This window comes from Danio rerio, chromosome 6 (assembly GCF_052040795.2).
Source record: "Danio rerio strain M-AB ecotype USA chromosome 6, GRCz13ab, whole genome shotgun sequence".
NCBI classification, from domain to species: Eukaryota; Metazoa; Chordata; class Actinopteri; order Cypriniformes; family Danionidae; genus Danio; species Danio rerio.
The window spans coordinates 31,640-53,421 of NC_141026.1; the positions used below are offsets into that span (position 1 = coordinate 31,640).

General features: G+C 49.3%; 3 protein-coding genes across 6 annotated transcripts; all 3 read right to left on the reverse strand.

Moving 5' to 3' along the window:
- Window positions 1–498: 498 nt before the first annotated feature.
- On the reverse strand, window positions 499–1,526 carry crygm4 (crystallin, gamma M4). The gene is made up of 3 exons (NM_001007791.2): window positions 1,506–1,526; window positions 1,051–1,290; window positions 499–831 (listed from the first exon to the last, which is right to left on the reverse strand). Exons 1-3 carry the CDS (start codon window positions 1,512–1,514, stop codon window positions 556–558), a joined length of 525 nt encoding a protein of 174 aa, NP_001007792.1. The 5' UTR covers window positions 1,515–1,526; the 3' UTR covers window positions 499–555.
- A 2,123-nt stretch (window positions 1,527–3,649) lies between these two features.
- On the reverse strand, window positions 3,650–5,414 carry sowahcb (sosondowah ankyrin repeat domain family Cb). 2 transcript variants are annotated; one of them, XM_087255768.1, is made up of 2 exons: window positions 5,353–5,414; window positions 3,650–5,272 (listed from the first exon to the last, which is right to left on the reverse strand). In XM_087255768.1, exon 2 carries the CDS (start codon window positions 5,262–5,264, stop codon window positions 3,948–3,950), a length of 1,317 nt encoding a protein of 438 aa, XP_087111894.1. In that variant the 5' UTR covers window positions 5,265–5,272; window positions 5,353–5,414; the 3' UTR covers window positions 3,650–3,947.
- Window positions 5,415–6,049: 635 nt separating this feature from the next.
- Window positions 6,050–21,518, reverse strand: mbd5 (methyl-CpG binding domain protein 5). Of its 3 annotated transcripts, XR_015492935.1 has the most exons (11): window positions 21,253–21,518; window positions 17,195–17,589; window positions 16,159–16,261; window positions 15,493–15,673; window positions 11,948–15,248; window positions 11,044–11,824; window positions 10,311–10,858; window positions 9,193–10,215; window positions 9,039–9,112; window positions 8,321–8,396; window positions 6,050–8,232 (listed from the first exon to the last, which is right to left on the reverse strand). XR_015492935.1 is itself a non-coding variant. In XM_087256274.1 (10 exons), exons 2-10 carry the CDS (start codon window positions 17,284–17,286, stop codon window positions 8,173–8,175), a joined length of 3,834 nt encoding a protein of 1,277 aa, XP_087112400.1. In that variant the 5' UTR covers window positions 17,287–17,589; window positions 21,253–21,518; the 3' UTR covers window positions 6,050–8,172. The 3 variants fall into 3 exon arrangements, 2 of the variants coding, with proteins under 2 accessions (XP_087112400.1, XP_087112399.1); XM_087256274.1 differs by lacking the exon at window positions 11,044–11,824 and having other exon boundaries at window positions 10,311–10,546; window positions 13,260–15,248; XM_087256273.1 differs by lacking the exon at window positions 11,044–11,824 and having other exon boundaries at window positions 10,311–10,546; window positions 13,260–15,248; window positions 15,478–15,673.
- Between the last annotated feature and the right edge of the window lie 264 nt (window positions 21,519–21,782).

The window sequence follows — 21,782 nt, forward strand, 5'->3', positions numbered from 1 at the left end:
AAGTTCCATTTTAGCGTGATTAATCTGTAATCAAGTGTATATAGTGTGTCTATAATGATCAACTGTCATGCTTAACGTCATATTTCATCTGAAATCTCCATCCCCTGAGCAGAAAGGCCGAGCGCACCTTCAGATCCAGCAGTGCGGGACGGGGCTGTCCACATCTTTTATTCTTTCAGGATATTTTCCTCTGGCACATTTTTGACTAAATAAAAAGTGTTTTGTTGTTCAAGGTGACACAACTGGGAATGTTAGAAATATTGTACTGTAATCAGCAACGTCATCTGATCGTTATGCTAATGAGATGTCAATAAATATTTGATGAGTGATGTAAAGGGATGTTAAGCAGCACAGTCCTGCATTATTTCTTGATCATTACAGGTTAACCAAACTCGTGTTTCCATCATACCAGAACACTTGTGGTTTTGTTTTAGTTCACTTCTTCTGGACGAAGATTTCAACTGTTGTTTCTGCTTTTCTTGACAAACACAACAAGAGTAAGTCATTATGAAAGTAATTTAATTCCTCCTCCAAATCATTAGTAATGGATGTTAATTAGTTGCAGGGCTCCATGATTCTTCGCAGGGAGCTGAACCTGAAGCTGATGCCCATGTCTCTGAAGCTGCGGTATTCCCCCGGCCGCAGGTACAGCATGCGGCTCCTGTAATGCGGCTGCTCATACAGCAGCCAGTGGCCGTCCATCACGTGGCAGGAACGCATCTCCGACAGCCGGAACCGGTCCGCCGTTGACTCGCAGTCCTCCGTCAGCTCATAGCTCATCCCGCCAAAGTTTTCTTTCTCATAGATCCGCATCCTGAAGGCTCCGCGGTGCTGCTCAAGACATGCAGACTAGTGAGGCTGACACTAGGGCACTTCTGAAGTTCACATTGCAATACAATCACAAAGAGACAGACAGACAGAGATAAACATAAGCATACACAGACAGACACACACATAGAGAAACAAACACACGCACACACACACACACACACACACACACACACACACACACACACACACACACACAGACAGAAGGCCGCAGAGCCTCACCTGAGGAATGGTACGGCAGGATCTGATAGAGTCGCTCAAACCCATCCTCTTGCAGTCCGCATACTCGCCGCGCCGCAGGAAGAACTGGTTTCCCATGAAGTTGGAGCGATCGTAGATCATGAAGCAACCGTTCTCCACCCGGCAGGAGCTGCAGCGGCTCAGAAACTGGCTGAGCTCCGGACAGTCACTGCTGGTCTCATAGGAGCGGCCCTGGAAGTTTCTGTCCTCGTAGAAAACAATCTAAAACACACAAACGCCAAAATTACACTCATTCAACTACAGCAGTGTGTTCTGCTGTGAAGAGCACTCGTCTGTCAAACCGTCTGAGTTTGGGTCTGGATATTATAGCATCATAGTAATGCAATAGTGTTTCTGAGCCATTATACAGCAGTGAAACGGGCGGCTGTAAAGGGCTGCTGTGTTCAGCATTGTGTGTAAAGGGTTGTGGAGCTTACCTTGTTCATGGCTGGATCTGTGCAGGACTGATGCGCCGCTGCCGCTTTTATACTTGATAAGCCGCGCTATAGCTTTTGTTATTTAAATCATCAAAGCTGATGAACAAGCAAGAGGAGTTTTCTGTTCATTTCTGTATCTATCTCAGGCGTCCTACAACAAAAACTATTCTGCATTGAAGGCAGTTTGTGCCTGAATGTGTTCAGAAGTTTGATTATTTATTTAGGTCTTTACAGACATTCAGAGGCCTGCAGCACACACTCGCGCATCACTGTGTGGGAAAACATTCACCTGATGAAAATATCCACGTCCTGCATCAGTCAGAGCAATGTGTGAGTCTTATACAGTAGATCACAGCCTAGAATCATTCAGGTACATTAATACAACTTGGGGAAAACGTATAATCAGAAATAATCAGAAGGATGCGGCAGAAAGTGTTTTAAGCACTTCAAGGGACACTTTGACGGACAGAGATCAGCTTGAGCAGGACCAGGCCTTCACTAATTGAGCAGCTGTTATACAAGGTAAAGCGCATTACAGCTGTGCAGATTCTCTGACACATGCAGCACGACACTTATACATGCAGTTTCATCTTGGACCAGCCTCCAGTCTGAAACTACTGAAAGCCCCTGAATCCTGTTCTGATTCTGTTCTGACCCCATCACAAATCCCTGACAGAATTTCATTTCAAAATAATTTAATTGCAATAAAATTATTGGCAGATGCACTAACACTGTCAGAGGAGGACAACATGAGCTGAATGTGTCTGTATTGAGCTGCATACTTCTAAATCTTTCCAGAAATTATGAAGACTAAAGCATCAACATCTGTACTGAGTCATAAAATTAAGGGAAATTCTGTCCATCAGCTAAAATCTGGTATAACACTGAATATATTCACTTTAGGGTCATTTGTAAAGCGCTTTCACATGATTCACAGCAGCTTTACTGAAGATGAACATCACTGCAGCACCATCAGTACAGCAGACTCACAACAGCTGATCTCAGTCCACACAGACGGATCACTCCTGCACAATCCAATGGCAGATCAGTGTGTGTGTGTGTGTGTGTGTGTGTGCGTGCGTGCGTGCGTGCGTGCGTGTGTGTGTGTGTGTGCTTTAGTTACATTGTTTTAGTGGTTTGAGATGCAGTGAAACACAGTTAAATATTGAGCGGAACAGATCCAGCAGTCTCACACATGTTGATGAAGTCCTGCTGCTGCAGTGACGGGTTTGAGTCTTTAATAAACTCTGACAGTTCGTGTTCATTCAACAGGAAGAATTAATAAACACATATGAACTAGTCCCTTACTAAAAGTCACGTCTCGTCTTCGGTTTTAGGCTTTGCACTCACACACAAGCGTACCGCACCTGAGCCCAAGTGAAGCTCGCTCTGCCACATCAGGACTGGCCAACTGAACCCCGCCTGAACCTGATTCAGAACACTCACACTTCTCAAACGATCCGGGAAACAGGCCTGGGTTCAGTTCATCAGTGTGAGTGCGCCCTGAGTCGTCTGTAGACCCTCGCTGGCCTGAACATCATGTGTGAACTTCAGAGCTCTGCAGGAGAAGCAGCTGAACATGATCAGCACATCTCTCAGTGCGGAGGCCAGAGAGGACACGAGCGCTCGGCTTCACCTGCGGGGAAATGTGCTGCACGCAGGGATACATTCATAGGGGAAAAACAAGTGACATCCCTGCGCACGCATCAGAACCTGCAACCCTGTCCTCACTTCACATTCAGGAGACATGCTTACAGGGTTTGTTCTCATTTTATGTACAGTAAACTAAACTGTGCAGATGTGCTGTAGTAGAGACAGGCCAGCAGCAGCAGCAGCGCTCCATCAATAAGCATTAATAACCCCTTTATGAACAGCCGCTGTCCTGCTCTCACAGTGGGCGGGTCATAGAGCTGATGATGTGTTGCTATGGCAACAGTGTGACATCACAGCGCTGTGGAAGATGCTCGTTACAGCAGCTGAATATTCCTGGAATATCCGACATGTCTGAATGATCACAGAATCAGTGTGGATGCTTGAGGCCGGCTCAGCACACTGAGTTATATATTTTATACATTTAATCAATGAAGCAAAGGGGTCACAGAAAGATCAAGAATACTGAAATCTACAGAAAAATAATCCACTGATTAATATTTCAAACAAGATTCAATTTATTGACATTAAAATGTGAACTTTAAGCCTCGGCCCTGTCTGATCTCAGTAACTCGTGTCCTCATAGTTTCTGTAAACAGCACACTTCTCTCCTCTTCTGTAAAGTCTATTATTCCAGCAATATTGATCATGATTAACACACCATTATCATGTTCATTCAGCGGTGTAAAAGCCCACACAACATCCCGGAGCCCCGACAGTGTTCAGCGGTACTGACACACAGTCTGACTTCAGTCCTGCGCTGCTCTTAAAACACACTGCTGATCTGCACAGTCAGCCGAACAGGTTAGATTTGGGTCTGGAGAGCTTTGGAGATTCTTCTTTCTCAAACCTGTCCATCAGAGAGGTGCTGTGGACTATCTGTGCCCGCAGCCGGACTCTGGGCTTCATCTTAGTAAAGGAGGATTTTCTGCGCAGGGGTTTCTGCTTGGCCACGCTGTCCTCATCGCTGCAGTCCTGGTTCTGGATCCTCAGAGGCCTGAAGCTGGACTGCAGAACCCTCGACAGCCTCCAGCGGCCCGCCTCTCCCTCTGCCTCTCCCGCGCACGCGCCCTCCGCCTCTGCGCACGCCCCCGCGATCTCCAGGATGTTTTGCGCAACGTCGCTCTTCAGGTACTGACACGCTTTTCTGCCGTAGTAATCCCGAGCTTCCACATCCGCGTCAAGCGCTCCGACTAACAGTTTGACGACCTCCAGGTGGTTGTGAATCGCCGCCAGGTGGAGAGGCGTATATCCGGCGCTGGAGCGCGCGTTCACGTTAACGGAGACCCGGTGTTCTCTGGCGAACCGAACGAGCAAGACGATCAGCTCGTGTTTGCCAAGTTTCGCGGCCCAGTGCAGACAAGTGAAGCCCGTCACAAAGTCTTTCCGAGCCACGAGCGCGGGTTCGGTGTCCAGCAGCGGGCGCAGGCTCTCCCAGTGCCCGTCAGACGCGCTCATCATCCATGCGTGCTCCAGCGGCTCTAGCGTCACCGCGGCGGCCTCATAGTCGCTGTCGGCCCGCGGACACTCCCTGCACCTGCCCGGGGACTCACCGGAGTCCCGCTGCTGCTCCGCCGGGCTGCTGCCGACCCACCCGGGGCTCTCCGGTCCATCGCGCTCCTCCCCCCCCGTGGCCGCGGCTCTCTCCTCCGGCTGCTCGGCTGCTTTCGGCCGCTGTTCGGCGGATCTGTTGCTGTCTGAGTTCTCCATGTGCGCGCGGAGTTCAGCTGGTGTTCCGCCGTTCACACCCTCTTCAGAAATATGCGGGTGTGTTTCTGCGCCTCCAGCATCAGCAGTTCCGTAACCTGAGCTGAGCGTCCGGGCCCGTGCTGCCGGTGCAGGGTCATCGGTGTCCGCCCGCTCTCCCCCGGCGCTCCGCGGGCATCCCCAAAATCTCTTCCTTAGGCAAACGTATTTCTCGCCATTCTCCTCCTTCACGTAAGCCACGGTGTCTACGTGACGTTTAAAGGCTTCTCTCGCCTCTTGTTTCAGCGCGGGCTCTTGTGGTATCGCCGCTCGAAAATAATCCGCCAAATCCCCGTTCTTCACGCGTCCTCCTCTCTCCTCGATGAAGCGTAACACCGCGTGCTGGCTGCATTCGGTCGCCATCGGGGATGCTGTTAATAAACACAGCCTCTGTTAATCATCTCTCAGACACAAGTTACGGTGTTCTCCGCCAAAAACAACACGGCTGTACCAGACAATGCGGTGCTTTTAATCCTCCGGTTATCCTCCAGCCGCTCCGGGACCGGCAGTGCCATGTTTTACCGGCGGGAGGCGCTCTGATCATCTAGACACAAACACAAACACACACACACACACACACACAAACACACACACACCTTTCACATTAATCAAACAAAGCATATCAGCAGTCTACAAATGCCTCTTACAGTTAACGCCATTATTACCATCTTCTGGTCATTCTGAGGACTGTGTGTGTGTGTGTGTGTGTGTGTTAAGAATTCTGCATTTCTCATTTCAGCGATTTGTGAAAGATCTCATGTTCAACCCTCCAGAATCAGCTGTTCTTCTTCTGTTGCTTGTTTGAGGGTCCAGCATCACGAGCATGCATTCATCTTTCACACAACTGTCTGCACTAATTATAGGAGAGAGCATGCAATAAACAGAATTAATCACTCATTAATCAGCATTCCTGACTCATTCCTGCTGATCCCGCACCGCTACAACAGTAAAAGAAGTTCAAAATTCATGGATCCACTGCTCTAGAACACACAGAGCTGAAGAAATCATTAATGCATTCATTTATCAATCAAATACACGGCAACGGTGTGACGATTACTGAGAAACTGAAAATAAACACTAATCCAGCTCTAACGGGGTCTGAAGATGCCGATATAAAGCTGCAGTAAAAACTAGAGTCTTGGCCCGGATTTAGTGACCAGGTTTTAATTGAAACATTGGTGCAACGTCATCTCAATGTCACATCACAGCATGACCTGTAATGTTCACAATATTTACAAAACTGCTGTTTAGGACATCTTTAAAAAACCAAAAGAAACCATGAGAAATTATGGACTTGAACAAACTAAAGCTAACAGCCACATCAAAGCTATCAGAAACAAACATAATCAAGTGCACAACATACTTTAGCAAGTCGACTGCTGTAAAGTACATACTGGTGAGAAAATATATACTCAGATACGCATCCAGAATATGGACATCAGAAAGGTCTGCAACACCAGTCAGATACCAGTCAGAAAATAGCAAGCAAAGAACAAAAAATGTACACACACACACACACACACTCACTCATGTGCACATGTGCACACACACACACACACACACACACACACACTGGAGGAGATGAGAGAAACAGAAGAGCAATGGAGGAGTTTTGGCCAACACTGAGCACATGAACACAAATGTTTTGACCTTGAACAGTGACTCTGAACACGGATGCGCAGCACAACACGGAGCCGACTTCACCAGCACACACACACACACACACTCATCTGCTCGTCTCGCTGAACAGGCTTGAGTGATTTCACCTCTGGACTGTCATGTTAATCTATATTTGTGTGGATTTAGTTTTCGGTTCCACTGAATGTGAATATTGCACTTAATTTTGTAGTGAAATTTCAGTAAAGACGACAACAAGAAGAGAAATCGACCGACGTCTGCTGTTGACTCTGGCCTAGTTTAGAGTTTTGAGTGTGACCGGATGAGCTGTAAATCCCCCACATGTCTAGAGTTTACACACACACGATGCACTGAATCAGCTCTTCATACTGAGTTAGTGTTACTGGCAGATCCTCACACTCTACAGTAATGCTGTACGACCTGTCCTGACCCTAAAGGCCCGACGCTGACCTCTGACCTCTCAGGGTGACCCTGTCTATGGGCAGACAAACAGTTTCCCATCAGCAGGGGTTGAATGAGTCTGCTGGAGATTCAGCAGCAGATCTCCAGCTGTCCTGCGTCTGTTTGGTGTGTATGAAGTGTTCAGTGAGAGCGACCAGTGTTCAGCTGGTCATGTGATCTCCACTGCTGATGTGACTGAGGAACGTCTCAATGCGGAGACAAACATGAACCCTCCACACCTCCATCTGATGATGAGCCAAACTCCAACACAGGAGAAATACATAATGAAGAAAAACACTGTTCACCGAATAACACTGAAGGGTACGAGTGTGTGTGTGAGTGTGTGAGAGAGATACACACGCATAAGGCTTTAGCGAGTATGTACACTGGGCCGTGTTATTGCCAAGTTTCCTGATGAACAGTGAGCTCCATATGATCAGCCCAGTTTCCCTCGTGTTGGCCAGTACAGTGAGAACGACTCGACCCAAACCTCACAGACACGAGTGTAACGCAGAGACACGACAAGACCATGGAGGAAGGCCAGAGCAGCCGCACGAGGACAGAAAACATCAGAGCAAAGTGAGCAAGACGATGACAGAGGAGTGAAAACATTAGTGTTTAGTGCTGGAAGACCTGAACTTTACAGAGAAGCCCGAGAGCTGAAGTCAAGAAGCCTGATCAGCTGGTGAAGTCCAGTCCGACACACACACACGCGCACTCACAAACACACACACACACACACACACACTGAAGCTTACAAAAGTCTCAGACGGACTCTTATTGATGGTAACGTCGCGGAGCCGTACGGGCCGATCAGACGTTTCTGCTTTGTGTTTTTGTACAGCTGAAGATAAAGTGTGCATTGGGTTGGCTTGTACATCTCATTATCCTACAGTATTTACACTTCTTCCCATGTTTTTACCATGAAATTTCTGTATTGTCTATATACACACTGAAAACATATCAGAAATATTTGGACTGTCTGTGGTGAGCGCAGTACTGTAGACGTCTCCTGTCTGAAAAAACAGTTCTTCAGCAAGCTGTCTGTCTGCCTTCTCTAATTGGCTGATCCAGCACCTGTCAGTCAGTGTGAAGGGCGGGGCCACGCTGAGCCGTCTGCTAGAGTGTAGCACCGAGATCAAAGAGAGAGGCGGAGTCACAGCAAGGGGGTGGAGCCACAGGAGCGCTGCTGTTATCTGGAGATCTTCCTCCTCTTGGGTTTGGGCAGTTTGACCTGACGGTCCGGGTGGACCTGCGGACGGACACACAAAACACATCAGTGCATGGCCGTCAGGACAGCAGAGCTTAAGTGTGTGTGTGTGTGTGTGTATCTCACTCACAGTTCCAGACATCTTGTCTAGCTCGCTCATGGCCTCGTGAATCGCAGCTTCTAGATGATGGTTCAGCTTTCCGGCCCTGTGGACAGAGAGGCCCACAGCGCATTACACAAAGAAAACAACACAGACAAACACAAACACACACACACACACACACACACACACACACACTGCCGTCAGACAGAGGGAAGATAATCAATCCAACATAAAGGAATGCAAATCTGCAATAATAAAACACTGAAGCGATAAAGATGATGATAACACAAACATCTGAGCTTCAAATCTGGCCAACACCAATCCTCACCGTGACATCTGTACTGTCAGAAACAAAATAATCTGATTAACACTGTCGAGAGCGTCTGATCAAGCGGCCATACTGCAGCAAAAGCAGGAATATTCAGTCAGAATATCTTCATTATCAGCATCAGACCATCTGAAATTACTCAAACTCATTCATTCATTCTCCTTCAGCAAAGTCTCTACATTAGAGGTCACCACAGCGGAATGAACCGCCTACTATTCCGGCAAATGTGTTGCGCAGCGGATGTTATTTAGGAATCCTCGCCCGCGCTGAGGTTCAGGAGGAATAATCTGGACTAACTCAGTGTTCTCAGACAAATATCTGTGTGTGTTTGTTGGTGTGTGTGTGTGTGTGTGTGTGTGTGTGTGTGTGTGTGTGTGTTCAACTCCGCGTATGATGGTTGAGGATGCAGACACTCACTTCCGGCTCTTCTTGCTGGCTCGGTCCAGCGCCTGCAGGTCATGTGTTAGTGTTTTCAGCTGCTCCGGCTCCACCTGCAGAGTCCAGCAGGAGATGTGTTACTTAGACACACACACACACACACACACACACACACACACACACTCTCTCTTACCTTGGCCTGCTCTGCCAGCTGCATGCTGGGATTGCGCCCATGTTCATCTGCCAGCTTATTCTGCCAGGCAGGGAAGCCTGTGATTGGCCAGACCAGCTCACCCATGTTGTAGGGGCGTGGCCTGTAGTGCAGCAGGTCAGCGGAGGGCGAGTCCGGGTGCCGCAGCTCCTCCTCGCTGCTCAGGCTCTTGGTGTCGGAGGGGCTGGGTGCGCAGTGCCCATTAAAGTGCCCGTTGAAGTGGGTGTAGTCTTTGAGGAGCGGGCCATCCAAACTGGTGGAGGAGCCGGGCGACTGGTCCTCAGCGGTCAGCGGATCCCCGTACCCGGCACGGGCGAGCGAGCCGTTCAGCTGCGGGCACCGCTCCGCCGGCTCCAGTCGCTCTCTCATGCCCGTGCCGGCGCGGTGGTTGAAGCGCAGACTGGCATCATCAGTGTGGGTGTCGGGGAGCTCGTGGGTCTGCGGCTGATCTGCTGGGCACTGCCGCTCCGCTCGCCCACTAGGCACCGCCGTGGAGCACTCCAGAAACTCCTCGCTCCTCCAGAGGCCAGGCTCATCCCACTGTGCTCGTGGCGTGGCGGCACTGGGCGAGCGGAAGAACTGGTGCCCGTCTGCGGCGTCGCTGCTCTGCTCCTCAGTGCTTCTGCGGGCGTGGTTGGGCACCGGTGGCCGGCTGTGCGGCGGCTCTGGGCACTCTGCGCTGCGCGGCGCATGGATGACAGCGCTGGTGGCGTGAGGTAGGCTGCGCGGCGGCCCAATGGAGGCGGTGAAGGCACTCATGGCACTGAGCGCCGGCACAGGGCTGGCCTGCGTGGAGCCGCTTACACCGCTGGTGATGGTCACGTGCACACCTTTGCCCGCCGCATCCACCACCGCCCTGTAGATGGCATCCACTGACTCCACCGACCCCTGACCTCCTGGCACCACAGGCACGTCTCCCTGCAGCTTCTGCTGCCCCTCGCGGTACATGCCCGCTTCTCCAGAGAGCGACGCCACGCCAGGCTGCCCGCTCTCAGACACACATCCCTGATGAACGCAGAAAACACACACAAACACACACATTACATCATCTGGGAACATTCGCCCGGGTTACAGAAAGAAGGTGTTTGCCAGTGGGTCACCTGGTAATCCTGGTACAGGCAGGGCACGCTGCTGGAGTTGGGGACGCTGCTGTCTGTGAAAGGGCCCGTAGTAAAGGAGTGTCCCTGGCTCGGGTATGTAGAGACCCCGTGCATGCCCTGCAGTGCCGGGTGAAGCTGCTGCTGGTGGTGTTGGTGGTACATGTGTCCTGCGGCAGGCATCATGCCACCCATATGAGCAGTGTTGGCCATGCTGCAGCTCAGCGGATTGGGCTCACCTGTAGGTAAAGCAGACGTCAGCTACACACACACTGCCCACGAGGAGATCATTACACAAACCAATAACACGCACGCACGCACGCACACACACACACACACACACACTGACGGACACCAATACAGCTGCCCTACACGACAAAGACAATGTAGTGTACACTACACTGATCTACACTAGCTCTAGTGTACACTACACTGATCTACACTAGCTGTACCATACACTACACTGATCTACACTAGCTGTACTGTACACTACACTGATCTACACTAGCTCTAGTGTACACTACACTGATCTACACTAGCTGTACCATACACTACACTGATCTACACTAGCTGTACTGTACACTACACTGATCTACACTAGCTGTACCGTACACTACACTGATCTACACTAGCTGTACTGTACACTACACTGATCTACACTAGCTGTACTGTACACTACACTGATCTACACTAGCTGTACTGTACACTACACTGATCTACACTAGCTGTACCGTACACTACACTGATCTACACTAGCTGTACTGTACACTACACTGATCTACACTAGCTCTAGTGTACACTACACTGATCTACACTAGCTGTACCATACACTACACTGATCTACACTAGCTGTACTGTACACTACACTGATCTACACTAGCTGTACCGTACACTACACTGATCTACACTAGCTGTACTGTACACTACACTGATCTACACTAGCTGTACTGTACACTACACTGATCTACACTAGCTCTAGTGTACACTACACTGATCTACACTAGCTGTACCATACACTACACTGATCTACACTAGCTGTACTGTACACTACACTGATCTACACTAGCTCTAGTGTACACTACACTGATCTACACTAGCTGTACCATACACTACACTGATCTACACTAGCTGTACTGTACACTACACTGATCTACACTAGCTGTACCGTACACTACACTGATCTACACTAGCTCTAGTGTACACTACACTGATCTACACTAGCTGTACTGTACACTACACTGATCTACACTAGCTCTAGTGTACACTACACTGATCTACACTAGCTGTACTGTACACTACACTGATCTACACTAGCTCTAGTGTACAATACACTGATCTACACTAGCTGTACTGTACACTACACTGATCTACACTAGCTCTAGTGTACACTACACTGATCTACACTAGCTGTACCGTACACTACACTGATCTACACTAGCTCTAGTGTACACTACACTGATCTACACTAGCTGTACTGTACACTACACTGATCTACACTAGCTCTAGTGTACACTACACTGATCTACACTAGCTCTAGTGTACACTACACTGATCTACACTAGCTCTAGTGTACACTACACTGATCTACACTAGCTGTACTGTACACTACACTGATCTACACTAGCTCTAGTGTACAATACACTGATCTACACTAGCTGTACTGTACACTACACTGATCTACACTAGCTCTAGTGTACACTACACTGATCTACACTAGCTGTACCGTACACTACACTGATCTACACTAGCTCTAGTGTACACTACACTGATCTACACTAGCTGTACTGTACACTACACTGATCAAGTGATCAGATGAAGAATCTCAGCGCTCCTGTAAAGAACGTTCCCTTTATTTTTTTTAACCCTTTCATATAAGCGGCTCATGCTGTCTACTTTTTGCTGACTGCTGGTCAAAACACTGCTCTACTGTGAGCCATCCCATAATGAACACAGTACATGGCCATGACCACAGTATCACGCCAGATCACATCAAAGCCCCGATCATGACAACATCATCAAGATTATTGTGAATACGTCCCCCTGCTGGTTAGGTGGAACTGAGCTGGAATACACTGCACTCAAAACACATCCCCTGCACATCAAGAGAAGTGGTCCGTGTGTGTGTGTGTGTGTGTGTGTGTGTGTTGCATAATGAATGCTGTGTGTGCTGTGACAGAGCGGCGGCCGGTGCGGACACTGTGATGATCTGCTGCTGCCGGTGGCTGCTGGAGAGGTTGCCATGGAGACAGCAGTGAGATGATTGGTAGTGCTTTACAAGGTATGATTCACACACACACACACACACACACACACACACACACACACACACACACACGACTGAACAGGTCAGGGAAGATATGTGTGAGGAACAACACACAGCAGCACTTGTAGTGTTTAAGCACATCGAGCACTGGATCTGTGGCGGGTTTGGGGATGCAGCGCTCCTCATGCAGGTGTTGAGGATGAAGCCTCCACTCAGAGTTCTTCAGTCCATTGCTGTATTATGACTGTGCTAATGAGCAGCCGGTCTGGTGTGCTGCTCACCCTGCAGTACTGTGACCCATTACACAGAAGTATTACTGTAATAATGGCATTATTGGACTGTATTTATTGGACCTTTTTATGAACACATTGAAAATATCCAAATATTAAAGTGTGGAGGGCATATTTAAATGTACAACACTAAAACACAGGGAATGTTCGTGTATTTTTTAACTCTGTTAATCAAAGTAAAAGCAGCCAGCCTTTATTTTGACGGGCTGTCTGTAAAGGTTTGTGCTGCAGTTTTAAAGCTCGTCAGTGAAGGAAACGAACCTGTTTTGTTTACCGAGACCCCAGCAGAGCACATGTGTTATTAAACACACAGAGCTGCTGATCATGAGGAGCAAACACAGCTAAAACATTTCAGACATCAGTGAAATACCTCATCCAAACAGCATCAGGGGTCTTTACCTGCATCTGCCATGGGCTGCGGGCAGCAGGACTCTCCGCCGGGCAGAATGCAGTTGGCATTAGGCTGGACGTGCTGCTGAAAGTGAGTGCCTGTGTGCGCCATCATGTGGTTGGCCAGAGGAACTGCACCACTGTGGTTCACGGGTGCGCAGTTGCCCATGGCCGTGGGCTGCATCTGGTTCATCATGCCAGAGTAGTGGCTTTGGGGCTCCACGGCAGGGCAGTGCATAGAGTCGGGCTGCCCATGTCCCCGCTGCTGTACCTGTGCCCCCTCCCCAAAGTGTGCCCGCCCAGGGCTGGCGAGGGCTGGACTCCTGCCCCTGTGGGAGCTGTGGTTACTCAGAGACTGCAGCAGCTGCGCCATAGACGTGTTGGAGGGCAGGCGGGCAGCTTTCCTCATCTGCTCGGCCGGCGGGCACGGTGTCCTTATGCCAGCCATGTTGAAAAAACTGTTCTCGTGGTGGGCAACGCTTGCAGGATGCTTCCTCTTGCGCATGGGGTCACGCTGCTGTGCCATGAGTTTGTCCCGGAGGGCAGCGCGCCCGCTCTGAGCTTCGCCGCTGGGTATCATCATGGCGGGGTTGGGCGGCAGCATGGGGTTCAGCGCAGCGTGGCCCTCCGTCGGTCTGCTGGGGTCCGGTGTAGTGAGCGGGCAGGAGAGCCCAGCGGACGCCCCCGTGCCCACCGCGCCACCACCACTGCCTAGCTTGTTTTGATTTGCTAGCTGTGCTTTGGCGGCAGCTGAGAGGAGGCTGCTGGCAGGGAAAGAGGCAGCGTTGTGTTGGTTAAGGATCTGGTTCAGTGGCATCCCCAGCAGACCTGGGTGCTCCTTCTGCGGCCCAGCACCCGCTGGGGCAGGCGGGTACATGGGGTTGTGCTGACCGCTCATGCCACTCATCCCTGCCAGCAGCTGGGCGGGCACATCTTTGTACGAATGAAGAGCTTCCGGCTTGGCAGACGGGCTGGAGGGCAGAGCAGGGCGCGGAGAGCTGATGGCAGAGCGGGGCGAGCGCGGCGGCACCTTCATGCTGCCACATGGGGGCACGGCGAAGCTGCCCTGCTCCGAGGAGGTGGACGAGGACCGGGAGCGCTGAGGAGATGCTTCCACACGACCCAGCGCGGGCACAGACATGTGCACAGGGGACGTGACGGGAGACGGGGATATGGACGTGGCGTGTGGTGCCCTCTGCATGTGTCCCACCGGGCCCGGCTTCACCGTGGGCAAGGGCAGGTTACTAGGCAGTGGGACGATGGCGGGTGGGATGTTTACATTCATCATTGGTACCTGAGAGTGGGCGCTGGACTGGAAAGGGGATGGGGTGGGTTTACTGGGAATGGGGTCCAGGATGCCGAGTGGGTCTTTTTCAGAGCTCAGCGGTTTATTCTGCAGGGCGCAGGGCGGCGGCAGGGTGGGCGCAGACACAGACAGGGCCTTATGGTGAAACACACCTCTGCTGGAGTCCATGCCGGGCGGATAGTTGCACAGGGGTTTTTTCATGACGGGGCTCTTGTTGGGCACAGGGGGCGACAGAGGCATGTTAGTCCTGCCCGCCATGACACAGGAGGATGGGGCAACGGGTGAACCATGTGCCAGGACACCCGGGGACGACAGAGGGACGCGGCTGCTGCTGTGGACAGCTCCAGGGCTGCCGGTGCCCTGAAACCCACAGGCCGTGCCACGGAGAACCCCGTCAGGACTGCCGAGAGCATCCGTCCTGGGAGAAACCGAACTGTCCCCGAAGGGCTGCACCGGAGGGCTCAGCATGCTACTGTGCCCACTGCGGTATGGAGACCTGTGCCCGGGCTCACTCAGCCTCTGCCGCGGGTATGAAGGGAACCCGTCCTGCTGCTGCTGCGGGCACAGGTCCGGAGAGAAGTGCCGCTGCCCAGCCGCCATCATCGTCTTGAAGGGGTTCCTGCACTCCGGCTGGCTCTCGTGGGTCTTATTTCTTATTGCTCGAGGCGGAGCGGCAGACATGGAGCTCACACCTGCGGGCACACAGAGCACGGTCAAGCACTCGAGAACCGGACATTTCAACACGAGAGCTCTTACTACGTACTTACTGTACGAGCTAATATGGCTAATTATATTATCAACACAACTGATAAAGTCACGATGCAGTAAATAGAAGGTCAGGAGAGTGTAACATATGCAGTATACTGAGCAACAACATGCAGAAGCAATCATTGACTAAAGGCTAATCAGATGTCTGTTTACTGTGATCAGACGTACTGGTGCCTCCTCCGGGGCTGGTGAGCGTGAGCGCCGGCGGCTGCAGCTCCATGCTCTTATGCAGCGCCGCCACCGCGATCAGCTTCCGCTTGTGGATGCAGAGCTTCGTCACGTCCTCGTCAGCCTTCACGTCCTCTGCTGTCCGCTGCTTCACCGCCGCTCCAGGGTCAAAGTTAAAAACCTGAGGAATCAGACGTTTCACAGCGACACCTGAGAGTCAGCATACAGGCGCAGCTCCGCTTGTCTGTGTGGTGTTTCAGTCAGACAGGCGCGAGCTGAGGGTCAGAGTTCAGCTGAGTAAACGCTGTCTGAATGAGGAGGATCAACTGGGTTAATGTCGTGTGTTATTCTAATGTAGGAAGTCTAAACGCTTGTCATGTCACTGTCTGGCCCAACTCAAATGCAGTGAAGGCGTGATGGACTGCAGCGCTGGCTCAGGGGAAAATAGATTATTATAATAGTGGAGATGCAGAAATCAAGGTGCTCAGGTACGTGTGTGTGTGTGTGTGTGTGTGTGTGTGTGTGTGTGTGTGTGTGTGTGTGTGTGTGTGTGTGTATATGTGTGTGTGTGTGTATATGTGTGTGTGTGTATATGTGTGTGTATATGTGTGTGTAAGTGTGTGTATATGTGTGTGTATATGTGTGTGTAGGTGTGTTCTGACTGACCTTCGGGAGGATGAGTGGACATTCCAGACCACATTTACAGGTGCCATCGGTCAGCAGGTAAGACTTGACCTGCTCGAGACAGGACAGCACTGATCCGCTGGGGCTACACACACACACACACACACACACAGACAGCGAGAGAGAGAGAGAGAGTGAGAGAGAGAGAGAGAGAGGGAGTGAGAGAGAGAGAGAGAGAGAGAGGGAGAGAGAGAGAGAGAAACAGAGAGAGAGAGAGAGAGAGAGAGCAAAATTAATTTTCGGTATTTAAAAGTCCATCGTCTATAATAGCATTCACATCTAAAATCCACGCCTCGCACTATGAAGCTGAAGCGTGTGCACTCTGACTACTTTAATATTGTTGATTAGCTGCTGGGCATTTCACTCTGTCTCGCTCTGAAGGCAGTCAGTGTCGACCAACAAAGCGCAGATTAGCTTCACGCTAAGGAGGTGTTCAGTAACAGATGAATCGCTGAACGATTCATATGAAAGTCGCTGGGATAATCAGGTAAAAATAAATGCAGATTATAAGACCATGAAAGTGTTTTTGACCTTGCATGCATTAGACTGTTGTTGGAGACACTTACAACCAAAATATGACCATATTTCATGTATAATAGGGGCTCTTTAAATTTAAGCCCACACACATTAATAAAGAAACTGATCTCTGCACTCAGCTAAGACACCTTACCTGAGAACAAGAATAGATTAAGAAGAGCCGAGAGTCATCAGATGGAGACCAGATGAGTTCAAGACCACCATTACCAACTAAAATGAGATCAGATCGAGCAGGAGATCCTTCATCAGCTGTCTGACCTGCACTGCTCTCACCTGGAGAGCTGTGCTTAAACACCCACTGACTGCCTGGAGCTCAGACGCGCACATAGTGTGTGTGTGTGTGTGTGGTCACGTGATGTGTGTGTGCAGCAGTGTAGTGTGGACGGAGAGCTGTTCAGAAACACTAGCTGAAACACCAGTGTGGACGCGGATCGCTTTAAAACTAAACTGCATCAGTGTAAAGGGGCCTATGCATACATACCTGATGTACAGGACACCGGAGGCCTCCAGCTTCCTCTGCCAGCCGATGGGCACCTGGGCGAAGGTACCCTCCCGCTCTTTTCCACCATTCATGTTTATGGTCCAGTGCTAAACTCCTGCAGATCAGGCGCTCGTCTGCGTGTCGGCGCCGCGTCGCATCCTGACGCTCAGAAGAGGAAGTCCAGCTCAGGGGCGGAGTCACAGACGGCACGGCGTCTCCAGCGCAGCGCCGCATGCAGACACAGACCCCGCCGCCGCTGCAGTCCGGCCGGCCGGAGCCATGAGAAAGAGTCCGAAAGAAGTAGAGTGGAGACTGAAGAAGAAGAAGTGAGGTCAGGACACGCGTCTGCGGCACTCAAGGGCCACTCAGGGGCCGCTCTCGCACACCCATGGCTCCTGACAGCAAAGAGAAAAAGAGAGAGAGAGAGAAAGAGAGAGAGCGTGAGAGAGAGAGATGAACACTGATGCTGTGGACACACCAAACATCCCCTAATCACAGCACAGAAAGACTCACACACAAACACTCAAAACACAACACTGATGCGTTGCAACAAAACCTGTGACAATGATAAACACTGCAACAGTCTGATGTGTGACAATAATAAACACTGCAACAGTCTGATGTGTGACAATAATAAACACTGCAACAGTCTGATGTGTGACAATAATAAACACTGCAACAGTCTGATGTGTGACAATAATAAACACTGCAACAGTCTGATGTGTGACAATAATAAACACTGCAACAGTCTGATGTGTGACAATAATAAACACTGCAACAGTCTGATGTGTGACTATAATAAACACTGCAACAGTCTGATGTGTGACAATAATAAACACTGCAACAGTCTGATGTGTGACAATAATAAACACTGCAACAGTCTGATGTGTTAGTATAATAAACACTGCAACAGTCTGATGTGTGACTACAATAAACACCGCAACAGTCTGATGCGTGACAATAATAAACACTGCAACAGTCTGAGGTGTGACAATAATAAACACTGCAACAGTCTGATGTGTGACAATAATAAACACTGCAACAGTCTGATGTGTGACAATAATAAACACTGCAACAGTCTGATGTGTGACAATAATAAACACTGCAACAGTCTGATGTGTGACAATAATAAACACAGCAACAGTCTGATGCGTGACAATAATAAACACTGCAACAGTCTGATGTGTGACAATAATAAACACTGCAACAGTCTGATGTGTTAGTATAATAAACACTGCAACAATCTGATGTGTGACTACAATAAACACCGCAACAGTCTGATGTGTGACTACAATAAACACCGCAACAGTCTGATGTGTGACAATAATAAACACTGCAACAGTCTGATGTGTGACAATAATAAACACTGCAACAGTCTGAGGTGTGACAATAATAAACACTGCAACAGTCTGATGTGTGACAATAATAAACACTGCAACAGTCTGATGTGTGACAATAATAAACACTGCAACAGTCTGAGGTGTGACAATAATAAACACCGCAACAGTCTGATGTGTGACAATAATAAACACTGCAACAGTCTGATGTGTGACAATAATAAACACTGCAACAGTCTGAGGTGTGACAATAATAAACACTGCAACAGTCTGATGTGTTAGTATAATAAACACTGCAACAGTCTGATGTGTGACTATAATAAACACAGCAACAGTCTGATGTGTGACTATAATAAACACAGCAACAGTCTGATGTGTGACAATAATAAACACTGCAACAGTCTGATGTGTTAGTATAATAAACACTGCAACAGTCTGATGTGTGACAATGATAAACACCGCAACAGTCTGATGTGTGACAAAAATAAACACTGCACCAGTCTGATGCGTGACAATAATAAACACTGCAACAGTCTGATGTGTGACTATAATTAACACCGCAACAGTCTGATGTGTGACTACAATAAACACTGCACCAGTCTGATGCGTGACAATAATAAACACTGCAACAGTCTGATGTGTGACTATAATAAACACTGCAACAGTCTGATGTGTGACTATGATAAACACTGCAACAGTCTGATGTGTGACTATAATAAACACCACAACAGTCTGATGTGTGACTTTAATTAACACTGCAACAGTCTGATGTGTGACTAAAATAAACACTGCAACAGTCTGATGTGTGACAATGATAAACACTGCAACAGTCTGATGTGTGACAATAATAAACACTGCAACAGTCTGATGTGTGACTATAATAAATACTGCAACAGTCTGATGTGTGACTATAATAAACACTGCAACAGTCTGATGTGTGACAAAAATAAACACTGCAACAGTCTGATGTGTTAGTATAATAAACACTGCAACAGTCTGATGTGTGACTATAATAAATACTGCAACAGTCTGATGTGTGACTATAATAAACACTGCAACAGTCTGATGTGTGACTATAATAAACACTGCAACAGTCTGATGTGTGACTATAATAAACACTGCAACAGTCTGATGTGTGACTATAATAAACACTGCAACAGTCTGATGTGTGACTATAATAAACACCGCAACAGTCTGATGTGTGACAAAAATAAACACTGCAACAGTCTGATGTGTGACAATAATAAATACTGCAACAGTCTGATGTGTGACTATAATAAACACTGCAACAGTCTGATGTGAAACTCTAATAAACACTGCAACAGTCTGATGTGTGACTATAATAAACACTGCAACAGTCTGATGTGTGACTATAATAAACACCGCAACAGTCTGATGTGTGACTATAAAAAACACTGCAACAGTCTGATGTGTGACTATAATAAACACCGCAACAGTCTGATGTGTGACTATAATAAACACTACAACAGTCTGATGTGAAACTCTAATAAACACTGCAACAGTCTGATAAGCGCAACAGTCTGATGTGTGACTAAAATAAACACCGCAACAGTCTGATGTGTGACTATATGTGATAATGTAACAGCTGGGCTCTGATTGGCCAGTGCTGTGAATGACAGCTGAGCTCCACCTATAAAAGCTGTTGCTGCAGTCACAAACAACTGTCAAATTATAAACAGCAGAACTCAAACTACAGGTGCTGCAGGGCAATCTGGGTAACCCTGGTGAGCCAATCAGCTTCACTCCAGATCATCAGCAGTGTGAACAGGTGTGAATCCAGATCATAGAAAACACACACCTTCAATACACAATACACACAGACCCTTAAAAACACACACTAACATGAACACACACAAAGACATACCCTCAATAACAAACACATACCCACGCTCAACACACATGCAAACCCTTCATAAACACACACACACACACACACGTATTTCAACAAACACAAACCGTCAAACACACACACTTGACAACACATAACCACATACCCTAAATAACACACACACACACATACATATACCCTTAATAACGCGCACACACACACACACATATACCCTTAATAAAGCAAACACACACACACACACATATATAGCCTTAATACCGCATACACACACACACACACACACACACACTCTCTCTCTCTCTCTCTCTCTCTCTCTCTCTCTCTCTCTCTCTCCAGGTGCTGCTCAGCTGTCAGCGTCATGACAGGACGGCCTCTTCACATGATTTCTCCATCACGTCTGTCAGATGTACACACCCGCTGATTGTTGACCGGTTGTTCGGTGAGTTGGGCCCGGTCTGTGAGTGACAGCAGAGCTGACGGTATAACACGGCGAGTTTGAGACGTTAATCGGTGATTGATCACGGCGACAGTGTTTATGAGCACAGCCTCATCACAGGCGCTTATTTCTCATCTCAGAATGACAACAGGAGGCGAGAGCTGCCGCCGTTAAACACCGAGAGCAGCCGCGGGCGCCGGGCGCTCCGGTGCGGCTCGGTTCGGGATGATCTCCGGGCTCGTTATGGCTGCGGGTGAATCCGAGCGCGCACGCGCACACACACACACATATACACACATACATACATACATACATACATAGAGAGACACGCACACATACACAAACCCACATGCGCGCGCACACACACACACACTGCTAACTGCTAAGCGAACAGCACACGCAGCGGCGCACGCACCTGCTCTCCTGCGGGCCGGAAGCGCTCCTGCAGCGGATTCACTCTCTAATGTGTCGCCGCGGCCGAAGCGCAGCAGCAGCGGCTCGATCTACCTCATAACAGCCGCCAACCGCCGCATTCCCGGTGCTGGAAGCTCCTCGGAGGACAATAACGGAGGAAGAGTCCGCGCGGGTTTATTTCACAGCGACTCTGGGCCTTTAAGAATAAAAACAAAACGACTGAAGGCATCAACACATCCGCTGCTCCTCTGCGCTCGGGATGGAAAGATGGAGCTCCGCTGCGCGCATGCGCGCCTGACAGCGACCACAATGCACCGGGGCATGACGGGACCCACGAGCGAGTGCTAAAATGTTCATGAAAGATTTCATCATAACGAATAAACCCCGCGAGGAGCAGCAGGAGGAGGAGGAGGAGGAGAGACGCGAGGAGGAGCCGCGGCTGACCTGCAGAGCAGCGCGTACATGAGCAGCACATTCAGCTCAGCTGTAAACACAAAACAGCGCACAGGGTGCAGTTCCGCCAGCGGCCAC

Excerpts from the sequence above, each read along its gene's own strand:
- crygm4 (NM_001007791.2), bottom strand. Across the intron at positions 832-1,050 it reads CCTGCCGTACCATTCCTCAG|CACCGCGGAGCCTTCAGGAT; the intron begins GTGAGGCTCTGC and ends TGTCTTGAGCAG.
- sowahcb (XM_087255768.1), bottom strand. The coding sequence starts at position 5,264 with ATGGCGACCGAATGCAGCCAGCACGCGGTGTTACGCTTCATCGAGGAG.
- mbd5 (XM_087256273.1), bottom strand. The coding sequence starts at position 17,286 with ATGAATGGTGGAAAAGAGCGGGAGGGTACCTTCGCCCAGGTGCCCATC. Across the intron at positions 16,262-17,194 it reads TCCGGTGTCCTGTACATCAG|CCCCAGCGGATCAGTGCTGT; the intron begins GTATGTATGCAT and ends GTGTGTGTGTAG. Across the intron at positions 15,249-15,477 it reads CACCAGTACGTCTGATCACA|GTGTGAGCTCCATGTCTGCC; the intron begins GTAAACAGACAT and ends GTGTGCCCGCAG.